At 54.3% G+C, this 23,648-nt stretch overlaps 1 protein-coding gene across 6 annotated transcripts in view; it reads left to right on the top strand.

Moving 5' to 3' along the window:
- The first annotated feature begins 463 nt into the window (after positions 1-463).
- Positions 464-23,648, top strand: part of PLCG1 (phospholipase C gamma 1) — a 51,345-nt gene continuing 28,160 nt past the window's right edge. For all 6 annotated transcript variants that reach the window (XM_074920502.1, XM_074920503.1, XM_074920498.1 and 3 more), the window contains exon 1: positions 464-729. In XM_074920502.1, the coding sequence (XP_074776603.1) occupies positions 528-729 (202 nt within the window). In that variant the 5' untranslated portion in view covers positions 464-527. The remainder of the gene's footprint in view (positions 730-23,648) is intronic.

The raw sequence follows: 23,648 nt of genomic DNA on the forward strand, positions 1-23,648 counted from the left end.
CACCATGGGGTGTGCTGCGCACCCGGGACCCACGCACTGTGCTGTGGGGTGCCAGGGCCCCACGCAGACTGCGCTGTGGGGTGCGTGGCACAGAGGGGCCCGACGTGTGCCATGCGCGTGGGGTGCGGGGTACCCCCGGTACCCCGGGCGCGCTGTGGGGTGCGGAGCGCTGGGCCCCCGGGCGCACTCCACACCCCCCCCACGCGTGTCACGCCGCGGGGGTGCGCGCTGGCACCCCGGGACCCCACAGAGGGGCAGTGCGCGGCCCTCCCGGTCACCCCCGGGGTGCGCCGTGCCGGGGGTGCGCACCCCCGTGGACCCCAAGCGTGGGGCGGCGGCGTGTCCCGTGTCCGCCCCACGGCGAGGGGCCGCGCCCCGCCCCTTCCCTTCCCTCCCTGCCTGCCTGCCTTCCCTCCTCCTTCCTCGCTCCTCCTCCTCCTCCTCCTCCCCCCGCGGGCGGGCGCGGAGCGCGGCGGTGGCGGCGGGGGCGCTCCGGGCGCTCCCGCTCCCCTTTGTTCGCGGCGCTGATGGCGGCCGGGCCGGGCAGCGGCCCCGGGGCGCCCAGCGAGGCGGAGGCAGCGCACCTCTGCCGCAGCCTGGAGGTGGGCACCGTCATGACCCTCTTCTACTCTAAAAAGTCGCAGCGACCCGAACGGAAAACTTTCCAGGTGAAGCTGGAGACGCGGCAGGTCACCTGGAGCCGCGGGTCCGAGAAGATCGAGGGAGCCGGTGAGTGCGGGGACACACACACACACACACACGCACACACGGCCGGCCGGGAAACCCGAGCGGGAAGGGGAGGAAAAGGGCTCCGGATCCCTCGGGGCGATGGGTGCGGGGCGGGCCCGGCCGGAGCCGTCCCGGGAGCCGCCGTTCGCCGGCTCGGAAAGCGGCGTGGGGCTCGGCGGGGAGGAGGAAGGGAAAATAAATAAATAACTGAATAAATAATGAAGGCCAGCCTCTCTGTGCCCGGCATCTCCCCGGGCAGCAGCTCGGGGTGGCGCGGGAGGTGTCCGGTTTCCCTGCCCGGGGCCGCACGGTGAGCGGCGGCCGCGGGGGATGCGCGGGCCGGTACCGCCATGGCCGCCCCCGGCGCCGCCTCCCAACTTTCTGCATCCCCCTTCGGCATCAGCCCCCCCCCGGGTACTCTGGGAGCCTTTTCGCGGGTGGTACCTTGGGTAACAGCACCTAAAAGCCGCAAGGAGCCTCAAAAGGAGGCAGGGTTAGTTCGAGCCTTCTTGGGGTTGCATGTCGGAGCAACAGATGAGATGAAAGGGAAGAGGCCAAAAGTAGGAAAAACAACCCAAAATGTTGTAATGTAATTCCCTCCTCTCCCCTTTGCGCATCTGCCCAGGGGCGGTGGCACAGGGTCAGGTGGAGCAGGGTCAGGGTAGGGCCGGGTCCCACCGTTCGCAGCCGCGGGCACGGGCAGAGCTGGCTTCGGCTTCCCCTGGCGTGAGGGGGGGCAGGGGAAAAGACACGTAGGAAATGTGAGTGTAAAACCACAAAGATGAGTGGGAAGGGGGAGAGGGTAGGGAGGCCCCGCACTGGGAAACTTTTAACCTCGGCGTTGGTTTCCTAGGTTACTGCTGTTTCTCTTAAATTACCTTTCCCACCCCCACACGCACCAGCGAGGACAGTGTCTCTGTTCGATGCTGGAGGCGAGGAAGAGGGGACGCGCGAAGGCGACGTGACGTAAGTCCTGGCGCTGGCCTTGGCATTAGCACTGGCCTTCCCCGCCTTAAGGGATGCGACTGGGACGCGGCGAGGCCGTGCAGGGGTGGTCGCCTCCTGGCAAGTGCTGCTGGGCCAGGATGGAAAGGTTGGATGCTGTTAGTGTTGCCAGAGGGCTCAGGTGAAGAAAGGAGGTGGAGAATGATGGTCACGTCTCTGTGGCAGGACCACGAAATGCTTGTGCTTCCAATCTGGGTCTTTGCTTTGCCGTAAGACCCTAGACCCTTGGAGTACTCTAACTTCTGCCCAGTGGCGTCTCCAGGCAGGTCTGGAAGGAGCCTCGGGCTCTGTCAGGATGTGAAGCTCCCTCATACCTCTCCCAGAGTGGCCTCTAGGAGCTTTGAGGCAGTGGGAGAGGGAGGAGAGCACAGTGTGCTGTTGGCCCTGGGTTTCGGTTGTTCTCAAACCAAAGCACCCGTTTGTTTTGCTGGTGAGGTGCTGGTTTCTGGCAGGTGCCTACAGCCCATGTCGTGGCCCGTGGTGGGACAGAGGTCCCCGATGATGTCTACAGGGGTGATTGTTCCTGTGGGGAGACCTAAGCATGTGCTGCAGTCCTTGTGAGGCTGGGACCTCAGCTTCAGGGAAGTGTAAGAGAACTTCAACTTCTGTACCAAAACTGTGGTGGTAACGATGATAATGCTGTGGCTGTGAGGACTTCTTGTGCTGTGCAGGCAGCCAAGAGCTAATTAGTAAAAGCAGAGAGTGTGTCCCAGGGACCAAGATGATCAAATTTAAAAAATAATAAAATACACAGGTTTTTAGTGAAAGAAAAGCAAGAGTTGGGGAACACAGGACAGCCAGTTCCCTCGTGTTCCTTTAAACGTCACAGTGGAAAATCACTTGGGGCTCCTGTGCTATGCCGTGGGCCTTGGTGGCCACAAGCTCTGGGCTCCCTGACGTGTGCTACCAACGCACATGGTGTTCCCGCAGTGCGTGCAGCCCTCCCGAGAGGCAAGATGGGCCGTGCTGGAGAGAGAGAACATTAGCCTGAAGAGTTGCCGTATCTTCAGCCTCATCTCTCTGATGCTAGATACTTTCCCCGTGGCCTCCTCGCTGCACCTGCACATCTCACCCCATCCTCAGTCCCCTCCTCTGGTGTCACCCAGCATCCTGAGCAGCACCCATCTTCTCACCCCTCTTCCTTCGCAGGGATGAGAAGTAGAGCTTTGCTTTAATGCTTCCTGGACAGAAGCGTGGGAGCTCCAGGTGGAAGTATCGGCTTGTGTACACAAATAGTGACTGTGTATCTAGGGAGGCGAGGCAAAGCCACGCGATCAATGGCCAGCAATACTAGGTTGTTGGCCAACTTCCCTATTTTTATCTGGATGTGCTTTCTGGGAGGAAAAAGCGTGCCTAGGAAAACCCAGGTGTATGACAGCTCCACCTCATGTGGCAAATACACTGATGTGTTCCCCTCCTTGAAGACCAACCTTTACTGGCACAGCCTTCACATGGGAACCAGAGGGAGAAGTGATCTGGAGTCAGGCTAATCACTTTCAGTGCAGGGTGGTTTTAACCATGAGCAGTGACTGGCCCAGTTCTCCCCGTGAAGACAAGCCATACGGGCGTGGGGAGCAGAGGATTGGGGCTGGCAGGAAGGTTAGGGTTTGCTTTTTGTGGTGGGACTGGTTTGGCCCTAACTTGCAATATGAGTGAAGCCATGAGCAGAGGAGAGTAGCCAGCTGTCGGGAGGTGAGATGTTCTTCACATGGAACAGCATCTCCATCAGACAATGCCTGGGGGTGTACAGGTCAAAGACTGATATGTTCATGGGTTGGTAATGAATATTCTTGTGTTTCTTGAGTTACGGAGACCAGAAAGGAACTTCAGACCTTCCTGGACACAAGTTAGTTGTCTAAGTAGGAACAATCCTGGGTTTTTAACTATTTTATAACAGGTGAGTATCCACAATATATCACATACTGAGGTCTTGGACTCAGAGCACGTCTGTGTAGATGTCTGTGTTTTGGAGAGGTAGCTGTCTCCCTGAACACCCCAGCATGGAGGACCTGTGCTCCTTTCTCTGGACCTGGTGAGTTTTGCAGAAATCGAGAAGTATATTTGTCCCAGAGAGGGATGGGCAGGGCTAGAGAACCTGGCCTTATTACTGACCCTCTCGAGAAGAGCACAGCCCCGGGAAGCCTCCTGTGCTGTGGTGGGCAGTGCTTGAGGGGACAGAGGGGCAGATGGCTCATCTCCAGATGGCCTCAGGCACATAGGCTAAAGCTGCCGTGTGCTGGGAGGAGAGGGCTTCTGGGCACAGTCACAGTCATCATTACTTGGCGTGGTGCCACTTGTTTCAGAGCTTTGACATCACTGTGGGTGGTGTTGTGGAGCTGCTGCCTTCCCAGGATCTGTGGGTGCTTGTCTGTCAGTACTTCTGATCTCCTCTGAACTCTGGGTGGTTGCAGCAGTCAACCAATTGTTCGCCTTCACCTTCATGAAGAGTACGTTTTGGTGGTGCTTGGCTTGCTGGTGCTTGCTGCCCTGGGGCTTACAGGGGAGCAGAGCCTGAGCAGGCCCCGGGTCACCCCGATGCTGGGGAGGAGCACGCCTGCGGGAAGGGCCAGGGAAGGGTCCATCCCTCGTGCCTTCGATGCCTCAGCAGCGGTGTGCTGTCGGCATGACAGCTTCTCCCTGACCGAAAGGGTGTGTGGCTGCCAGCTCCACTGGCCACCCTGTTTGCACTTGGAGGCGATGGGACATCTTTTATCTCAAGTTACTTACTGAAGCGAGCGGGATCTGAGCTGGCCTCTGGAAGGAGCTTTTGGCACATAAGGACAAGCCCCTAGTGTTGAGCAACATCTCTTCCCAGCGGTGAGACTGGACCAGGGGGGTGCTGACTGGGGAGCAGCCTGTGTGTGATGGGTTGGGTGGCATCACTGCACACGCTGGTGCTGTTCAGGCCTCGTTGACCACCATTAAACTGCCCAGGGAGGTGTTGGGGTCATGGCACGTTGGTGCTGAGAGGAGGGGGGAGCCCTTGGTGGTGTGACAGCCCTCTTCTTCGTCCCCTTGCTTTGTGACCCTTGTGTAGCGCTTTGTGAGCGTCGCATAAAGAGTGACCTTGTGTGTTAATTGTCAGCGTGTGTGTCCCCTGCTCCTCCCCTCTGTGAGCCGCTCTGACTCAGCAGCGGGCAGAGCAGGGGCTCCGGCCAGCTGGGCTCCCAGCTGAAGAACTTCTTCTGTTGGAAAGGACCCATCTCCTGCTCCTTGTTAAACTCTTCAGCTCGCTCCAGAGTGCTGAGGCTCTCAATGAGCAGAAGGAGCTCAGGACCTCAATGAGCTGGGAACGGGGAGGAGGGGGCAAACTTGTCTTGTGCGGGAAGCCTTTTGCTTTGAAAAGAAGTCACCTCCTTCTCTTGTACTTTTTCAAAGCTGAAACTGTGCAAAACGCAATCCTGGTTTGTGCAAGAAAAAGTAATGTTTTTCAATTAATATTTGTTTTCATCCAGAAGAGTTTCAGCCAGCTCTAATTACCAATGGATTGCTTTATTGCTAATCATCTCTGCAGAGGGCCTGGCTGTTGCGATGGGAAGAGCTCTAATAATTTTCTATTCTTTTTGTTAATCACCCAAAGCAAAGTAGAGCTAATCCCTCCAGTCAGTTGTCTTTTATGCATTTTTTTTTAAACTTCCTGTGTTACGTAATTCTTTTTTTAATATAAAAGGGTCTTGCATTCATAACTTCACACGCTGGGGGGTTATAGGCCAGCTTCTAATTGATCTGTTTGCCTTGAAACACGTCAGGAAATTTAGAGTTTGCTCAGAGAGTGAGCTGAAAATCTGGAGCAGATGTTTGTTTTATAGGGGAGAGAGAGGGGGGAAAAAAACACCTCAAAAAAACCCTGGTTACGTTCTTGCTTTCAGTGAAATGAGCTCAGTCCCGTGGAGGTGGAGAAAAGCTGTTGCCTGTGTAAAAGAAAAGGCAGGAACTGGCAAATATTAATACAAAGTGACTCTGAAGAGTGGCTTGTACTCACCTCAGTCTTTCCAACTACCTGCCTCTTTTGTTAGTCCACTGAGGCACAGCTTTTTCTAAACTTATTTTTTTGAGGCTGAGTAAGCCAAGGTGTTTGGAGCTCTGGAGAAGTGAGCACACCGGAATGGCTTTCAAGCATAAACAGACTTCAGAGTTGGATGCTCTTGGGGTGCAGGATGGCTCCTGCACTGGCAGGTCCCCCTCCTGCTCCTCCACCTCACGGCTGCCGGACGGGGCCCCTCCGGTGGGCAGGGGCTGGGAGGAGGGGAGCTCGCTCCCGAGGTACCTTGAGTAGGGGGGTGCCGAAATTGCTGGTGTGGGAAGCTGAGAGCATGGCTTGTGACCATTGTAATGGTTAAAGCTTCCCCTGCTGAAGCTCTGCTGTGGGAGTTTCTTGAGTGAAGGGGTTTTTTGTGTCATTACCAGTCCCCTTCCTGCTTACCAGGATATTTGTGTTAAACTGGGTAAAGCGAACGAGCTCTGCTCTGCCTTCACCTCCATACTGAAACAGCCTCTTCCCCTCGCTTTACATCCCTTTGTCATCTCCTTTCTCTTCTTGGTACCATCTTCTGGGAGGAAGGGGTTAGAAAGCCCCTACTCGGGCAGGAGTCACAACTTACCTCCTCCCTCAGCATCTCAAATGCTTCTCTGCACCCTAGAGAGCTGCTGGAGGTTAGCCAGCTGCGAGACCTGCACCCACGTCGTCCACCCGTCGGCTTCCTTCATTTGCCAGTCAGCCACGTGGAAGGTATTGGCTTACGGGTTTTAAGCCCACTAATTAAAACGTGCTGGAGAGGTTTTGCACAGTGTCGGACCGATTACTTCTCACCTACACCGAGGGCCTGAGCACTCCAGGTTTTTCAGGGCAGAAGCAATGCCGACTGGCTTTCTTCCTGCCTGCAGGCAGCTGTGTTGGCTGGGCACCGTCTGTGGTGAGAGCATCTGAGTAAGCTGGATCTGAACATCTGGCTTTGTAGAGGGGCACCTCGTGTGCTCAGTGCTGTCACCTCCCATCTCTGGGGGCAGTTCTGTCATGGGATTTCGTACAGGAGTTTTAACGTGCCCCATCTCCGAGCTGAGCCAGCAGTTGCTGAGCCCAATCTGTGATCTTTTTACTGCTCTTTGTTTTAGCTCCCTTGACTGCACAGCGGGGGTGGTCGTCCTTATCAGCAAAGCGTTTGCTCAGCTCTGTTATCTAATCGCAGTGGTGTGCACTGTGAACATCCTGAAGACGTGCGGGCTGTTAGCGATGCCCATTGCCTGTCCCTGTGCCAGCAGGCCTGTGACCTTCTGCATATCTTGGAGATTGCAGATGGAGGAGGCTTGCCTGCAGTGTCAGCAGGAGTCTGGGGGGGTGAGTCCATGCTAAAGTCCCCATCCCTGAGCAGGGCAAAGGTCCCCATCCCCAAGTGTGGTGTGTGGTAGAGCAGGCTTGACCACCGAGTTGCCCTGGGGGTGCAGCCTTTGTTTTAGTTTTTGTGATCCTGGGAACTTGGGCACTGCTCTTTGGCTGAGACCACTTCCAGCTTCCAGAGAGCACTGGGACTCTTGTGTCCCTTATGAAGTGGCCCAAGTGACACTGCTGCACTGTGATGGGCAGTCTAGCTGGGATGTAAAACTTACCAACACGTGGGATGGAGCAGGAGCTCTGTGAGTACAAGTGCTCAGTTGAGACTGCCTTATGGTTTTGGCTACATCACACAAGCTTCTGCCTCTGTCCTGCTCTGACCAGCTGCAGCAGCTCAGCCCGTGGATGGTAACTCCTGAAGCTGCTGGAAGTGCAGCACATTTGGTTTTGTGTCCATCTCCTCTGTGCCTGCTGGGCTGGTTGTTGCAAACGGTTTGTGCTGAGCATCTCATCCAGGCCATGAAACTGGCTGGCAGGAGCTGCGACACTTCTTCAGATCAGCCTGCTCTCGAGCATGGTGATTGTCACTCCTGTGAGACTGTAGAAATACAGCAGGACCACGCTGTTGGTGGGCCATAGTTCATTAGGTGAAGGGGCCAACAGCGATAGTCTCTGCTTAATGGCAGGCCAACCAAAAGTGGGGCTGGTGGTTTGGGTTTGGAAGTGTGTGACTGCTTCTCGGAGCTGGGTGGCCTGGCTGCGGCCGGGTTGGTAGGACCTGGTGTAAAGCACATGATGGAGGAGGGGTGCGGGGAGTCCAGGAAGAGCTTGCAGTGAGGAGGTGTGGGGCTTCCATCACACAAACCCCATGCAGCTCTGAGTTTAAACCATCAGCTCAACCTTGTTATACAATAAAAGGAAATGTCTGAAGTCAGTGGAGAAGATTTTTTTTTTCTTTTCTTGTTGCTCTGAGGCTTAAGGGCAGTAGAAATGGGAAATCAGTAAATTTTAAAGTCCTTAGAATGCTTTTGAAAAGTTACACCCCACATCCTCCCTCCTTCCCCTTGGCCAAACATCTTGGAGAGTGGGTGGTGGAAGATGATGCTGAAATAGAACAACTGGAAGAATACCTGTCTAGAGGAAGACAAAAGAAGAGAGGTTTGCATGTTCAGCATATACCTGCAGCTGTATGGAGAACACGATTTGGTATCTGACAGCCAGGGATGCTCTCAGAGCGCTGTGCCTGTCCCAGCAAACACGTACCCATGCGGCTTGTGGACTCACTTGGTCGTGGCGTTTGCTACTGCTGGCTCTCCTGCCAGCATTGCCTGTGAGATCACTTCAATATCTAGCACGTCCCCTGTGCGGTGACTATATCCTGCCATGCACAGGGGTGGGTGGGTGATCTCATGGCTTTTCCTCAGCTCCGACGTCCCTGCTCATCTGTTCCGCTGAGTGTGGTTTCTCTACCAGAGGTGTTACATCAGGCAGCAGCAGGAGGGTGTCTCCCAGACCTGGGAGAGCCCTCAGGTGACAGCAGCCATTCCCAGAGGGACTCTGCAGTGCTGGAGAAGGCTTTCCTTCGAAATGGTTTTAATCTTTCAGTTTTTAGGACTTTTATGCTGCGCAAAGAGCTGTTTTACATGGAAAAAGTTTTTTGACATTGATTCAAATGAGAAACTTCCTTGTTTCTGAGAATTTTCTGCCTTTCTGGAGATCCCCCAGCACTTGGAGCTGCAGGCAGGGCTGTCTGTTTCTGCCTGACGGCTGTGCCAGGCTCATCCCTCATGTCCCAGCTCTCCTTATCTCTGGGCTGTCTCTTGATATATCCCTGTCACATCGAAAACACCTTGATACAACAGATGGCGGGAGGACACATAATTGTGGAGCACCCTGAGCACCCAAAAGGCCAAGGGCTGGCATCTCTAGCAGAAGCTGGCAACTCTAAATCTATAGAAGTCAGCAGAGCTTTACAGCACTGACAGCCCATGCTCTGAAAGTCTCTGCTGGAGCACCTCCCCTGGGAGGATGGGCTGAGAGTTGGGGTGGTTCAGCCTAGAAAAGAGAAGGCTCGGGGAGATGTTGTGGCCTTTCAATACTTAGAGGGGGCTTTTAAGAAAGATGGGGACAGACTTTTTATAGGGCCTGTTGCAACAGGACAAGGGGCAATGGCTTTAAACTGAAAGAGGGTAGATTTAGATTAGATACATGAAAGAAATTCTTTACCATGAGGGTGGTGAGACACTGGCACAGGTTGCCCAGAGAAGCTGTGGCTGCCCCCTCCCTGGAAGGGTTCAAGGCTGGGTTGGACGGGGCTGTGAGCAACCTGGGCTAGTGGAAGGTGTCCCTGCCCACGGCAGGGGGGTTGGAACTAGATGATCTCTAAGGTCCCCTCCAACTCAAACCATTCTATGATTCTGTAATTTTCAGACTGCTTTTCAGCTCCGTCTCTGCTGCCTGTGTGGTCTGGTGGCTCTTCAGCTCTCTTGCTGAGTTGTGGAAAGTCTTCCAGAGTCGGAACAGACCTCTCCTTTGCTTTCCTCTGCAGCTCCTACCTTCTGTTTGCAAACACTTGTGGTTCTGAGGGTTTGGTCAATTGTGTCATCTTGTGCTGTTAATACAGTGCCCCAGTGCGTGCCTGGCTGCCTGCAGACAGGCAAACCCACATCGTTGTTTAAAAATTGTCCCGATGAAGGTTGTGGTCCAGCACACGAGATTCCACGGACGGGATGCTTTGCTGAGCTGACTTAGCCTGCTGGCCTTGAGGTTGAAATGGCTAACAGCCATGGCAGAAGGGGCAGGGCTGTGCCTTATGGGTTGTTTTTTCTCCCCAGGCCATTACAGATGCATTTATTTATTTTCTTTTTTCTTGGAATATGACCGTTTTGTTTCTGCCTTGACACATGAAATTATCACACCCAGAGCTGTGCTGCCTCGTGTTTGCAGCTCTGACTCTCCGCTCACCCCCAGCCTTTACCCATAGAGGGGTGTGTGCAGGACTGCTGCCTTCCCACAGATGTGGTTGCTGCTGCCTTCCCACCAGTGGCCCTTGGGGGAGCGACCCGTGGGTGACTCGTCCTCAGGGACTGAGGTTGCCTCCAGTTGCCTTTGCCATGTAAGTTCAAAGCCCATCACCCAGAAGCTGGGTGTGCGATCACCTCCAGGCTCCGTGATCCTGGCAGGATGGGTGCAGGAGGGCCGCAGCACGCCTGTGGCACACAGTGATGCTGTGGCTGCTCTGTGACACCGTGAGCTGCTCTGTCACTGAAGGAGCTTCCCCAGCTTGCACCTCGCTTCTCTCGTCCTGGGCTTGCGCCATGCAGGGCCCCATCCTGCTCCATGTGAGCATCTATCTGCACTAGGGCCGGGCTGGACAGGGTTGGAAATCGTCACTGAGAGGGGATGTCAGGGAAGGCTGTTGCAGCAGGCTGTGCGCCACAGGGACACTGAATAGAGCAGCTGCTTGAGAGTCTTTTTCCTGTTTACTTGCTCCCAGAAGTGCTGGGTGGTGTGGTGATTAAAGGACATCCCTCCTGTGTGTGCCTGTGCATCCTTCATCCCTCCTCCTCACCCTCCCTGGGGGGTGTCTCTGCACGTCAGTTCCCAGCCCATAAGCCAGGTCAGAGAACAGGGGTGGCTGCAGGTGGGGGCTTGGCAGTCCAAGAGGACTTTAACCCCCTTGGTACCCTGCCCTGTAAATCTGCACCCCATAAATCTGCTTTCCAGCTGACAGAGAGGCGGGATGGGGGGTGGCTTGGTTTACTGAGCATTTGGGTGCTCCCTGGTGTGGCCCTTTTTGGCGTGAGCAGAGAGCAAGGCTCTCGTGCTCCTGGGCTGCATGAGAGCAGAAGCGAGCACCTTCTGCCTCCTCTCTCTGAGCTGCTGTGCTCAGTACCTCTGCCAGGCGTCACTCATCCACCTCTGGTTCCTCTGGTCAGGATCCCCAGGTATTTTGGATAGTGCCGTTCTCCTTTTATCCTGCAGTTCTTGTCCTGGTAATCCTTGCCATCTTGCAGCCCTCCTCAACTTCAGAGGACCAAAAAGCTGTCCCAGGTCCCAGAGCAGAGCCCGAGCAGTGCCAGGCTCCCCAGGCTTGCTGGGCAGTGGGGCGTTGGCTCTGCTGGGACACAACTTGGCTCTACATCCCAGAAAAGCAACAGGGGTTGGAGGTTTTTTCCCTCTTTTTTCCTCTCTCTGCAGTGTCTCATATGTCACTTAATACAGCTCAGGCTCTGGGGCATACTATGAAAAGACGTAGAGATGAGGGCATGAAATTTTGGAGCATTGGCACATCCCATGGGACAAGTCAGTGTGCAAGCAGGAGGAGGTCTCCAGTTCTGGGGACCAAATAAATCCTGAGTCTGGAGAACATGTCTTACAAGGAGCAGCTGAGGCAACTGGGGTTGTTTAGTCTGGAGAAGAGGAGGCTGAGGGGAGACCTCGGGGCCCTCTACAGCTACCTGAAAGGAGGGTGCAGAGAGCTGGGGATGAGTGTCTTGAACCAAGTAACAAGTGATGGGACAAGAGGGAATGGCCTCAAGTTGCGACAGGGAAGGTTTACACTGGCTATTGGGAAGTATTTCTTTCCAGAACGGGTTGTTGGGCCTTGGAATGGGCTGCCAGGGCAGTGGTGGAGTCCCCATCCCTGGAGGGGTTTAAGAGTCGGGCTGACATAGCACTTAGGGTTATGGTGTAGTTGAGTTCAGTGTAAGGTTAATGGTTGGACTAGATGATCTTTGAGGTCTCTTCCAACCTAGATGATTCTGTAAATCCCAAGTGAGGTCATGAAGAAAAAAAACAAGCCCAAGTGGACCCTGGTGTGAAGACCATTACGTGCTTCTCCCACATAAACTGAAGATAACGTCTCCTGCTAGGGCGGTGTGTGGCTTAGGTAGTATCTGCTCAGTGCCTGGAGATCTTCAGTTGGATGGTGCTGTAACAAGAAGCCATGGACTGGTTATCAACCGTACTCCTGCCTTGGCAATGGAAGGTGAAGCCCCCACCATCAGTGCTCCCATCATGGTTAGTGCAGATAGAACAAAACTGGTGAATAGAGAAGAGGAGATAAATTGTTTCCGTTTTTAACCGCTTTGGGACAGAGCAGGTTTGATTTCACCAGCAGCTGCTCTGGTAACTCTGCCTCATTCTCTGGTTCATGGCATGGAAGGGACTCGCATGGAGAGCCTGAGGAGGTGCCTCAGCTGCTCCCTGTGCTGTCAGTGGAGACGGTACAGCCCTCTGGGGCCTCTCCTGCAGATAATGGCACACAGGGAGATGCAGGGGAGGGTATACATCTGGAAATCACATCTGTGCTTTAGTGAAAACTCAGTCCTTGACAGCTTCTGAGTTAAGCATGGTGGGGGAAGAGGTCAGGCTGTTGTGGTGACCTCGAACAGCTCAGAAGCAGATGGGAACCTTCTCTTCCCAACATTACCCTGACACTGAAGAGCTCAAGCCGTGGTAGGGACGGGAACGAGCCATCTCCCTGCTAACATTGAATGTCCTGGCCAGCAGTCATCTTTGCTGTTAAATCACTGTCACGGAAACTTGATTGCATTGTCTGGTGGGATGGATGAAAACTGAGTCATGGCATCTGAACATCACTGGCATTTTCTGCCAGTGTGACAAATATTATCTGTCCCTCAGTTTTCACTCCTTGCTTTTGTGTCCTGTCCTGGGGACAGTATGTGGTCACTCTTGTCTCCATTTGCTTTGTGGTGGGGGCACCCAACATAGGTGCAAAAATCCCCAAAGAGTTCCAAGGTAAGCTTGCTGCTGTTGAACACCCAGGTCCCCAGATCCACCTCTGCCATGGCTTCTTTGCTGGCCCTGTGAAGCTCCTGGCTGTCACGTTGTGAGCTGGATTGCCTTGTCTGCCCTCCTTTCCTGCTTGGTTTTTGCCAGTCTGCTTGGTCCCTTTGCCTCCCAGGCAGCGCTGGCAGTGGGTAGGAGTCCTCCAGCTGGCTGTGAGTATGGGGACATCAGTGACCCTGTAAGCTCAAGGAGAGGGAAGAGATGTTGCACAGAAATGTTCCCCATTTGGCCCTTTGGTAGGAGACACTTGCACAGGGAGCAGCTTTCTTGAGCATCTCACCTCTTTCCGTGCCGAGACACAGCACAGTGTGGGTGCCCCATCGATCCATCCCTGCCCTCTGCGATACCTCTCAGATCTCCTTACTGCTGCGCGTCTGCCTGGAGGGAGGGCGAGCGGGCAAGGCAGGCGGAGGAGCTGTACTCGAGGTCTTCAGCTTCCCCCATCCTCCCACCATTTTATTATGCTCCTGTAAGGTCATAACGTTTCTTGCCTAGGCAGGGCTGAGGGGGATGGAACCCTCAATGCCACGAAGGAAAAAGGTCACCTTGGGGGTGGCTTTCAGAGCCGTGCCTAGACAGACTGTCCAGAAGCACCGGTGCCGAGCTTCCCCTTTCCGTTTGAGTCAGTGGAAGCTTGTGCCTCTCAAACAGACCAGGCTGATGACTGAAGGGTGGCTCTCAGGCTGCCACCGGCCTTATTTCATCTGGGGAAGGGACATGGACTTCTTCAGAGCAGTGTCTGTGCAAGGGAAAACTGGGGCTTACCCTACCTGCATCAGCTCTGCTTCTATTTGGGGTGAAAATGTTCTTCTGTGTCCTGCTTGGTGAAGGTGCAACAAGTGCCAGCTTTGTACATGGGAGTGAATACAGCCGGCAGCCCTGGATGCCCAGCACAAAATCCTGGTACAAAACTCCGTAATTTCATGCAGACAAAATATCTGTGGAGGACAAGAGGGAGCCCCGAAGCATCCCAGGAGGGTGATTGCTGCAGCCCTCGCCTGGTGTTTGCCATGTATCTGCCTGTCTCCTTCAGCTCCCCACCCCTGCCCTCGCAGGGCCGTGCTGGTGGGACAGGGTTCTAGTGGCCAGCAAGGAGGAAGTTTGTGCTTCCCAGACCCAGCACTGAGCTGGGTGAATTCTGCACCATGAAGTGTGACTCCGCTTTCATACTTTGCAGACTATTCGTGTTGCTTGGGGTTCACGTCTCAGCATAGTGTCTGTCCTAAAGTTGGGCACCTGCACCCTGCTGTAGGCAGATAAGATAATCTCTAAGAGAGCTCCCAAGCTGCAGAGTGTTGGCTAGTGGGAGGGTATCTGGAGGGAGACGTCAAATGAGCTCGCCCTGTTCTTTGTTCCCTGCTGGCCGCCCCAGAGGTGGGGTGTGGGCCAGATGTGCTCTCTCCAGTAGTCATGGACAGGAGATGTGTCTCCTGAGAAGTCTCTACCTTGTACGCCTGTGTAGGGTTGGGCTGAAGTGCCTGTCGCTCCTTGGACTGCAAAGGTAGCCACAGTGACCAGCTTGCATGGGATGTTCCGTATCCAGTGACATGGGAGAGGGCTTGGAGGAGACTGGGAGAGCCAGCGTAGCATCCTGTACAAGTTGTTCATCCTCTCAGAGAGGGAAGCCTGGCTGTGGGCCTGGGCCAATGCTTGCTTTTCACATCAGCAAGCCCCGCCATGTGCCCTGCAAACACCCCTGCCAAAGGCTGTGACAGCAGCAGAACAGCCTGAGGGCAGAGACCAACCTGGAGAGCCGGTCCTTCCGGGGGTGTGTGGAGGTGTTCCCTGCAATAACCCTGCTAATTAACTGCTGGCCATTAGCTGACATTGGGTAAGAGACCAATGCATCCTGCCCCATTTCTCCCAAGCCTCCCTTCCTCCCTCTCCCCATTGGGAAGGTGTTGACTGCAGGTGCCCAGAGGCAGGGCTGCTCCTGGGCCATGGAAGGATTTCAGGACTGGGGGGAGCTCCTGGTGCTTCTTCAGGGGCTTGGGCTATGACTGCAAGTGACCGTATCTCGGGATCAGTGTCCCACCTCTGCTCCTTTGCTTTATTTGCTGTTGTGGTTTCTTGTCTGGCTCTGGGATGGACATACCTGTGTGGTGATTGTAGCAGGTGGTCTGGGCTGATGCGCTCCCCTGGTGACACACTCTCCACGGCCCCAGGGCTACAACCAGGGGCTGTGCAGCAGAGGCTGGGGAAGGAGCTGAAGTGCTTTGCCCGTGGCTGTACAGCCCACCAGAGGTAGAGATGGGTCTGGTGCCACCTTCTCAGTGGTGCTGAGGCCACGTGGTGGTGATGGACACACTGGCAGCGCTGCTAGGGGGGTGGCTCAGGCTGGGTGAGCGTGAGGTTTACCCTGGGAGGCTGAAACCAGCAGAGTGGCAACTGCCAGTCTTTACATCTCCAGTCTGTGCTGGGCTGTGGGCAGAGGCTGCTTTGCTCACGTGGCGGATCAGCTTTGGTTTTTTAACTCATTTTTTCTTGTAACTGAGAGTAAGCCGGAGCGATGTGCTGGCAATACAGGATAGGTGCTGCCAGCCCACAGCTACCTCTGCTTCTAGCATCGGGAGGATGTTTGTGAGCTCTCGGAAGCTGCGTGAGGCTAAAGCTGGCGGAGCAGCAAGGTCTGGGTCAGCCTGGGGAGCGGTCCGCAGTGCCCTGTAGGAGCAGAGGATGTCTGGGCAGGACCTTTGCCTCCCTGCTCCAGCCCATAATGTGTGTTTGTGGGATGGAGGAGTGAAGGGCGGTTCCTCGCATCCTCTCCTCTGACCTGCAGAGCAATGCAGCTGTTCAGCATCTCCTAATCTCCCTGTGCATCTCCTCTAGTTTCCTCTGCAGTTGATAAGGATTTTGAGGGGGGCACAGGGGAGGGAGGAACTGGAGCTCAGAAGCCACAGGACACGTGGCCCAGGAGCGCAGCAAAGGCAGCGGCAGTCGGAGGCCTGGGCAGGAAACGCCGGTGCCCACAGAGCAGCCGGCGCGTCCCTGCGTGCCCCGTGTGGGCTGCTGGTGTGCGCTGCTGGCGCCTGGGCAGAGGTGCCGGTTCCCAGGGCGGCATTTAAGCTTTCTGCCAAGTCCTCCTGCTCCACGCTGATTGATGGAGATCGCTGAGAGGGGAGCCAGGATCCGACTCGGGATCCAGGCTAGTCCCAGTCATCCTGGCTAATTGGGAGCTCCCTGTCCCACCTCCAGCCCACTGGGCTATTTTTTTTCCCAGCATCTTCTCCCCCGAAGTGCTCTCTGCATGAATGTTGCTGCTTCTGGGGTAGAGCTAATGCAACAGTTGCTTCATAGCAAAATGCAGTGTCTTGGAGCAAAAATTGCTGTTTGCTGGTGCAGGTAGCAGGTGAGATGAAGCAACTTGCTGGAGCAACTGTAGACACAACTGAGCTGAGTCTGGAGGGGAAAACAGCTTTGCCTGCATCTTCTCCTGAGTCAGGAGAAGTACCTACACATTGCAGCAACAAGGGCAGTGGGACCCAAAGGGTCTCTGAGCACCAGGGTGGCTGCATCCCTCAGATAGTAGTGGGGGTGAGAGAGCTTTTTACAGGGGTTTTGGAGCCTCAGTAAAAGGGCAGCATGGCTGTTCTTCATTCATAGGGGATGAGGGATTTGCTGGGGCACAGGGTACTGCTGCTTTGGTGTTTACGTTGGCCTCCACAGATGCCTCAGCCTCCTGCCCTCAGAAAAATTAGTAAGGTCAAATTAGAGGCCTCAGCTGGTTTCTTGTCCTATCTGGATAAGCCATCTGTTAATGGCATGAGGTTGTCCTTCAGAAACCTGATAGCTGATGCACAGCAGCGCTGATGGCAGGCACGGCAGCGAGCACAGCGGGGAGGAGGATGCAGTAACCTCTTCGCTGCTTTTCTGTGCAGAGACATTTACTTCACCGTTACACTGTCTGCTTTAGTCTCATCGATTAAGGGAAGCTTGTGGGGGTTGAGAGGCTGAGCTATTGTCACTCTGAAAACCTGTACTATTGAGAGACGCACAACTCTTCTCACTGAAACGTGGTTCTGATTGGTTGGGGTCGCTGCTTTGCTTCTTGTGGAGGGGATGTACAGTGCAAGATCCTGCTTTTTGCATTCGTTCTTGGTGCAACGTGTGTTTTGTAAGATCTACCTTAATTTTTGCAGTCCAACCAAATTCAAGCTCGCATAGTTACTGTCTGCCCAATTCCTCCAACAGCCCTGGTGCATGTGGGGATGTGTCCGTGCAGGGAAAAAAACGGGGCTCACCCAGAGCTTTGCAGGTGGAAGGGGCCTGATAAATAGCAAGGGCGGGTGATGGAGCTCCAGACTGCAAGGTGCTGAAGGCTCTGGCCCCTGTCCAGCAAAGCACTTAACACACACTCGTCGGTTCCCCTGAAGTCATGGGGGATTTTTGGTCGGGTTTTTTATTTTGCTGAGCGGTGTTGGGTTGCAGTCAGCAAATCTGAAGCGCTGAGTGGGTGAAGAGCAGCCCCAGGCTGGGCAGGGTTGCTCATGGGGTGATAATGCCGGCACGAGAAGGTGGGCTGCAGTCCTCTGGGCTCCTGAAGCTTCTGATACCTAGCACTGGCCTGAATACCCATTTCAGGGGGCTTCCACTGAAATATAAAGAGGGAGATGGCGCTAGTTTATTCTCCATGCTGTTGCATAATAGATTTCTCTTATTTTTACCCACATGCACACACAAGTCACTTCTTTTATTCCTCTTTCTCCCTTGGCAGCTTCTCCCTGCAGGCCTGACTGCCCAGTACCCCTTCCAGTGATGGGAAGCCTAGGGATGACCACAGGATTGTGCTCAGTGGGATCCACAGTGTTAAATAGCAGGAAGACTTTCTTTTTAAAACTCTTTTTCTTTGCCAGAGTGAGTAGTGTGGAGACTTTTCTGCTGCCCCAGAGCAAGATCAGTCTGTGTCAGCCAGTTGAGGTCAGGCAGGGCTGGGAGTGACCATGTGCCTGTCACTGCACCGTTTGTCCCTGAGGAGACACTACACTGAGCAATGCTTGTTGAAGGGGTGGGAGTTCTCTTGGAGGCTGTCCCTGATAAATCCATCCTGGAAGGTAATCTGAGCTAAACACTCTTTCTGTCAGCTTCTATTTTTTATTATTATTTAATCAGGTTTAGATCTTTCCAAAAAATCCACTGAAGGTGGAGGTTTTGCAACCCTTGGAGCCCGTTCAAGGGTGTCCTTATCCTTACATGTTACAACACCCTATCCATCAGTGGTTAAATGAGGCTTGGATGAAGTTTCAGTTTTAAATGACTTTAAGGGTGGATCTGGTTTTCGTGTAACCAGAGGGTAATTTGGTTGTTTGGGTTTTGTGTTTTTTTTTTTCTTAAATGGTGTGGGGGTTGGCTCTGGGGTCAGCTTTTTCTTTCTGATGCAACCCACTCCTGCTGAAGGGAAGGTTCTTCGCCCAGAAATATGACCATGTTCCTTTTTATAAGTGGAATGTCCAGGCCTTTCTGCTGATGGTAGCCTGGGGGGAAGTTTGGGAGGGTGTGAAGGGCACAACTTGTCTGCAGGGCTGTGGCACAGCTCAATGTGCAGCATGGAACCCTGTGAGGGGCTTAGAGCATCTCTGGGCTGGATGGGCTTCGCTGCCTCCTTCCCAGAGCCTCTCCTGGCTGCTGCCTGCACGCCTGCCTGGGAGGGCTGGAGCGTCCTCCAGGCGCCGGCATGCTCCAGACCTCCCATCTCATCCACTGCTCATCTGTCCCTGCTTGCTGCTGGTCCTTGCTCTGAGACATCTCAGCCCTGCCAGACTGCACTGGAGTTTATATTCCAGCAGAGAGCTTTCCCTCTACCTCTGCCATTGCTGTGGCATCAAGTTCTTCCTCCTTTTGCCTCTGTCCACATGGGATGAAGACCAGTTTCTACCTTCTGCAGTGACTGCTGCCTTCCACAGCATGCTCTGGGAGAGGGTGGCTTGGGGAGGAGGAGATATGGCTCACCTTGGTGACAGGGTACTTGCCTTTGAAGGGCTCATCCTGGATTACCTGCCGCTTGTTCCTCTGTGCAGGCATGCGCATGACCCACGGTGCTGGGGCCATACCAGACACCCATCCCCTAGTCTTTGGCCACATCTCTGGTAGGTCTTTCCCAGCAAGGACCCAAGGTGCAGACCCATGGTGGGACACATGGGCCATTGTCACTGAGCCCACGCCACCACCCACCTGGGGCGCTTGCTGGCGCTGAGGGCGGTGGAGCAGTGGTTAGATGTCATTTCCACCGTGTGCTCTGCCATTCTCCGTTCATTACACTCGTGAGGAACCTCTGCTGTGCTTCTAGCTCACCTCCACTCATCTGCCTTCTCCTTTTCAACTTTCACTCCCTGCTCAAGGCTGGCTGCCTGACCTGGGGGTTTGGGCTCCCCCCACAACCCTCCCTGCAGGTTTGCAAAGCCTCAGGGCTCTGCCTGAGTAAACACAGGCGCTGGAGAGCAGATCCAAGTACGCGGGATCAGCAGGTGGCCAAGCCTGGGAGGGCAGGGAGGCTGCCACGGGCACTGGGTTTCCTGTTTACCAGCAGGAGGGTGGCTGGGGTGTGCGGAGATGGCGGTGTTTGACTTGGGGCTCTTGCATGCTGCAGTGGAAATAGTTACAGGCTGGAGTTTGGTTTATTGTCTGGAATAATGTGCCTGGTGGTGGGGGCAGGTGGAAAGATGAGAGAGTGTCACCCGGTGTGGGAGAGAGGAGTTAGTGTGGGCCGGGGGAGGGCAGGGGAAGATGGGGCTTGTAGGCTCTGCCTGCAGGCCCGCAGGCCGGTCCCAAGCTTGCCTGCAGCCTTTCTGCTGGTAGCAAAGCTGAGGCTGAGCAGTGCTCAGCCCAGGCGGCAGAACCCACCCGGGGCAGGTTTTGCACCGCTCAGCTGTGTTCTCCTGCAATAGCGGGCCCTGGCTGGAGCTGTGCGAAGCTGGGGTTACCCCCACGAGCTGCAGCAAGTCACGGAGCTGACACAAGCCAAATCAGCAAGAGAAAACCCCAGCGAGGCCTGGCCTGTGGCGGATGTCTTTTTCTCTCTTTCCCCCATGCACGGTGGCTCCTGGCTCTGCGCTGGCAGAGGGCTGCTGGAGGGTGCCTGGGGTGGGATGGAGACAGGGGCCGGTGCAGGGAAGCAGTGTTTCGGCGTTTGCTTGGTCGGGATGGTGGCATTTGTGCTTGCTGTGCTTCCTGCTAAGAGTCATTTCCTTCCATGCTGCAAGGGGGTCGGGAAGGTGTTTGAGTCAGTAGAGACAGCAGGGTTCAAGAGGCTGATCTGCTGCTGTGCAGCAAGAAGAGGGCTGTGCAAACCAAACCCTAAACCGCCTTCTCCCCGGCACATGCAGGCATGCCTGGGAGAATGAGAGAGCCGAGCAAGCAGCTGCAAGCATGCGTGGGCTGGAGGTTTTTACCCCGCTGCCTCCGGGTGCTCAGTCCTCGCAGAGGCTGCCCTTCGCCCTAGGAATTCCCTGCCTGCTTCTGTCTTTGATGAGCGCCTCACCTGCTCCGGGGCTCTCTCCATTGCGTGGATTTTAGGTATGCAGTTTGTTACAATAGCTCTGCCTTACTACTTACTCACTAACCCCTGCCAGCGCTCCACGCAATGAGAGGTGAGTGCAGGGCACAGCACACTGCAGCCTCCCAAAGCGCAGAGACACTGGCAGTGTGATGCAAAGGAGGGCCATTAATATTTTGGCACCTCCCTTAAGTAGTTCTTGCTTGGTAAATTACCATGAAAACCCATCTGCCAGTTCTTTCCCACTGCGTTGGTCAAGCCCTGCATCTTTCAAAGACAGGATTAGTCTTCAGCCCTGCTGGGCATGTCCTGGATGCAAAGAAATTAACTGTGATATGGTTTTTTTAAGGACTGAAATAACATGCTGTGTCACTAAGGATGTGAGCATATAGGCAGGTTATGGCAGGGCACGCTAACATTTGAACTTCGAGCCAGCTCGTTTCCAAAGGGTAGGTGATGCCTTAAAAAGTCACACCCTTGCTTATTTTAGGGAGCTTGTCTGTCCTTCCTTTGCAGCCCCAAGGAACTGAGCCCTTCTGTGCTCTTATCCTGAGTTGATGAGCTTTGGAGGGTTATTGCAGTGGTCAGTGGGTATGTCCTGTGTCAGGCAACGAGCAGGCTGCCATCATCTCCAGATGCGCGCCCACGGTGCTGCACAGCGTATCCTGCCAAGAGAGGATCCCACGTTCCTCGTGTAAAGTTCGCAAGTCTCCCCAAAGCCAAGCCCTGTGCCTGGCTTGCCGTGGTGTTCGTTTGGAGCGATCATCATCTCTTGCGATGCAGTTCAGTGCTGTCGGCTGCTGCTGCGGGTGATGAACGGATCGCATTTCTGTCTAGTTTTAAACTGCAGTAAATTGAAATGAAAGGCAAGTCGATCCACAGTGAGTGCAGTAAGTGGAGTTTAATTGGGATGAATTACATGCCAGGTTTGCAGTAATCTCCGTCCCGCATTGCTCAGAAGCATCATCTGCTTTGGAAATGTGACTCAGAAATGTTATTTGATTCCCCTGAGCATTTAAGAAACTATTTTTCCAGGAAGCAAAGATTCTTGGGTTTGGGTTTTTTTTTTCTTGTTGCTGTTGTTGTTTTCTCTTTGTTTTATGGCAATGAGAGTCCTTTCCCAGAATTTCCTCTGGGGAGGGAGGCTGTGAGATGCTCCTTTACCAGCATCTCTTCAGCTCCTTCTCCTCACTTGGTGTTCAGTGCTCCGGCACACTCACAGCTGCCCTTCGCAGAGGAGCACAGCCCCAGGGTAGCTGGTTAGAGTTATCTGCTCCTCTTCTCCATGAGCCACAGCTGAAGCTGCCAGGATGATGTTGTAGCTGCACCATTGGACTCACCACCCACACATGTAGCCAGGCAGATCTGCCTCCTCGCCTGCCCCACGCCTGGATTTCTCCTGCCATTCGCTGCCAGGACCCGCCTGGCTCAGCCCTTGGCACCCTGGGCTGTCCCTTATGGTCACACTGCTGCCTTATGCTTGGCCTCTGGGCCACCAGGGACAGCTGCTGAGGTGTGCCTCCAGCCCTATAACCTAAGGAATATCCTCAGAACGATGCTGTCCCTGTGTCTCAGAAGCCTGATGTGATGGTGCTGCTGCCTGCCCTGCCCTAGACACCATTTGGTGGTCACTGTCTGGGGGCTTCATTTGACCATGGCTTGGTTGCTGTTCGTCTTGCCCTCTTCAGCCATTCCCTGGAGGAAGCATGTTAACATTGGGATGTGCATGAGGATAATAAACGTAAGCACAGCTCCTTGGAGTCACCAGCCCCAGCCGTGGCCAGGGTATCATGCTGTCCAACTGAATTACCAGCTTCATGACCCAGGACCCTGCCATCTCCCATCTGGCAAGAAGTACAACTTTCTGAGCTTTCCTCTGCAACGTGGACTTGCTTCCTGACAATACCGCCCATCTGCCACTGCCACAGGTTCAAAAATAAACTGGTTGAGTTTTTTAAAATAAAGTCTGTGGAACCTGTTTTACATGTTCTGTACAAAACTGTGAGAGGTGGGAGCCCTGAGCTGTTATCCCACCTCCCTCAGTTCTAGTTCTGACCAGCACCTTGCATATGTTTTGGCTGTTGATAGCACAGCTCCCTGGTGGTATCTGTTATTCAAATGATCTGCAGAGATTTGGCAGTTTTCATAATTTTTCTAATGTTTTCTCTCTGGAAGGTGTTTGGCTGTGAGATGGGGAGGGGTATTCTGCCTGAAAGCACAGGGGGGTTGCTGCAGTCAATTCTGCTCCAGAGCTGTTACAGATCCACCATAACTGGATCTCCAGAGATTGGGCTTGCTTGATCCTTGCACTGTGCTTTCATCTGTGGCCTTCTGAACATCACGCAGGGGTGATAAACATTTCATCCCTCTTCAGCTAGGGAAGGACAGAGTTTTCTTACTGAAGATAGTGTGTGTATGAAGAAAGGGACTGCCCTTGGCACCTGGTAGTGCTCAGAGGAGCTGGGAGGATGCTAATGGGGCAGGGTGGAGATGCCAGAAAATGCAGACATAGGGTGAAAGTGGGGAGGTGGGGGGCAGGGGCATCATCAGGTTGTTTAAAGCAAGAATCAACTCAGGTTTCCATAACTAACTTGAATTTGGAGAGGAGTGAATCTTAAATCTATGGTGTTTGTAGGATGCAGTATCTGCAAACAGGATTTCATCCAGCTGGGCAGGAGGTTGCGCTCTCAGAGGGTTCACCTATGTAGAAAAGCTTTCTCTAAAAAAAAAAAAAAGTTGCTATCTTGAAAGACAAAAATAGTGAAGTTTGCAGATGTGTGTTGGGTAGAGGAAGAGGAAAGCATGAGGTGTGAAGCTAAAGGGTGAAGGAGCTTGCAGTAGCGGTGGCACTGCCCTCTGTTCATTGTGCCTGGGGATTGCTGCGGGTGGGACACCCAACCCTTCTTGGGGGACACAGAGGTGAATAGGGTGGTGGTGGCTGGGGAGGCTTCCTAGGGAACCGGGAAGAAGGGGCTGTGCTTACAGGCTGGTGTGTGTGCACAACCACGTGTGCACGGCAAGAGATGTGCGAGATAAGTAGTAAGACCTCTGTGCTGCTTTGAAAGGTTGAGGAGCAAGCTGGGGCTCTTGAGGGGCTTGTCAAAGGTGAGAAATGTGGGCAACTTCTCTGGGAGGACCTGGGCCCCTGTGGCTGTGCTGAGGACCAGACTGGCGGTGCTGTACTAGAGCTATGGTGCCTCTTCAGCCCGTGCCTTTAGTGGTGGCAGGAGGGGACTGGGAGGCTGCTGTGGTCACTTGCTGCTTGAATGCAGTGAGTCCCTC

The sequence above is a fragment of the Athene noctua genome, chromosome 16 (genome assembly GCF_965140245.1).
Source record: "Athene noctua chromosome 16, bAthNoc1.hap1.1, whole genome shotgun sequence".
NCBI lineage: Eukaryota > Metazoa > Chordata > Aves > Strigiformes > Strigidae > Athene > Athene noctua.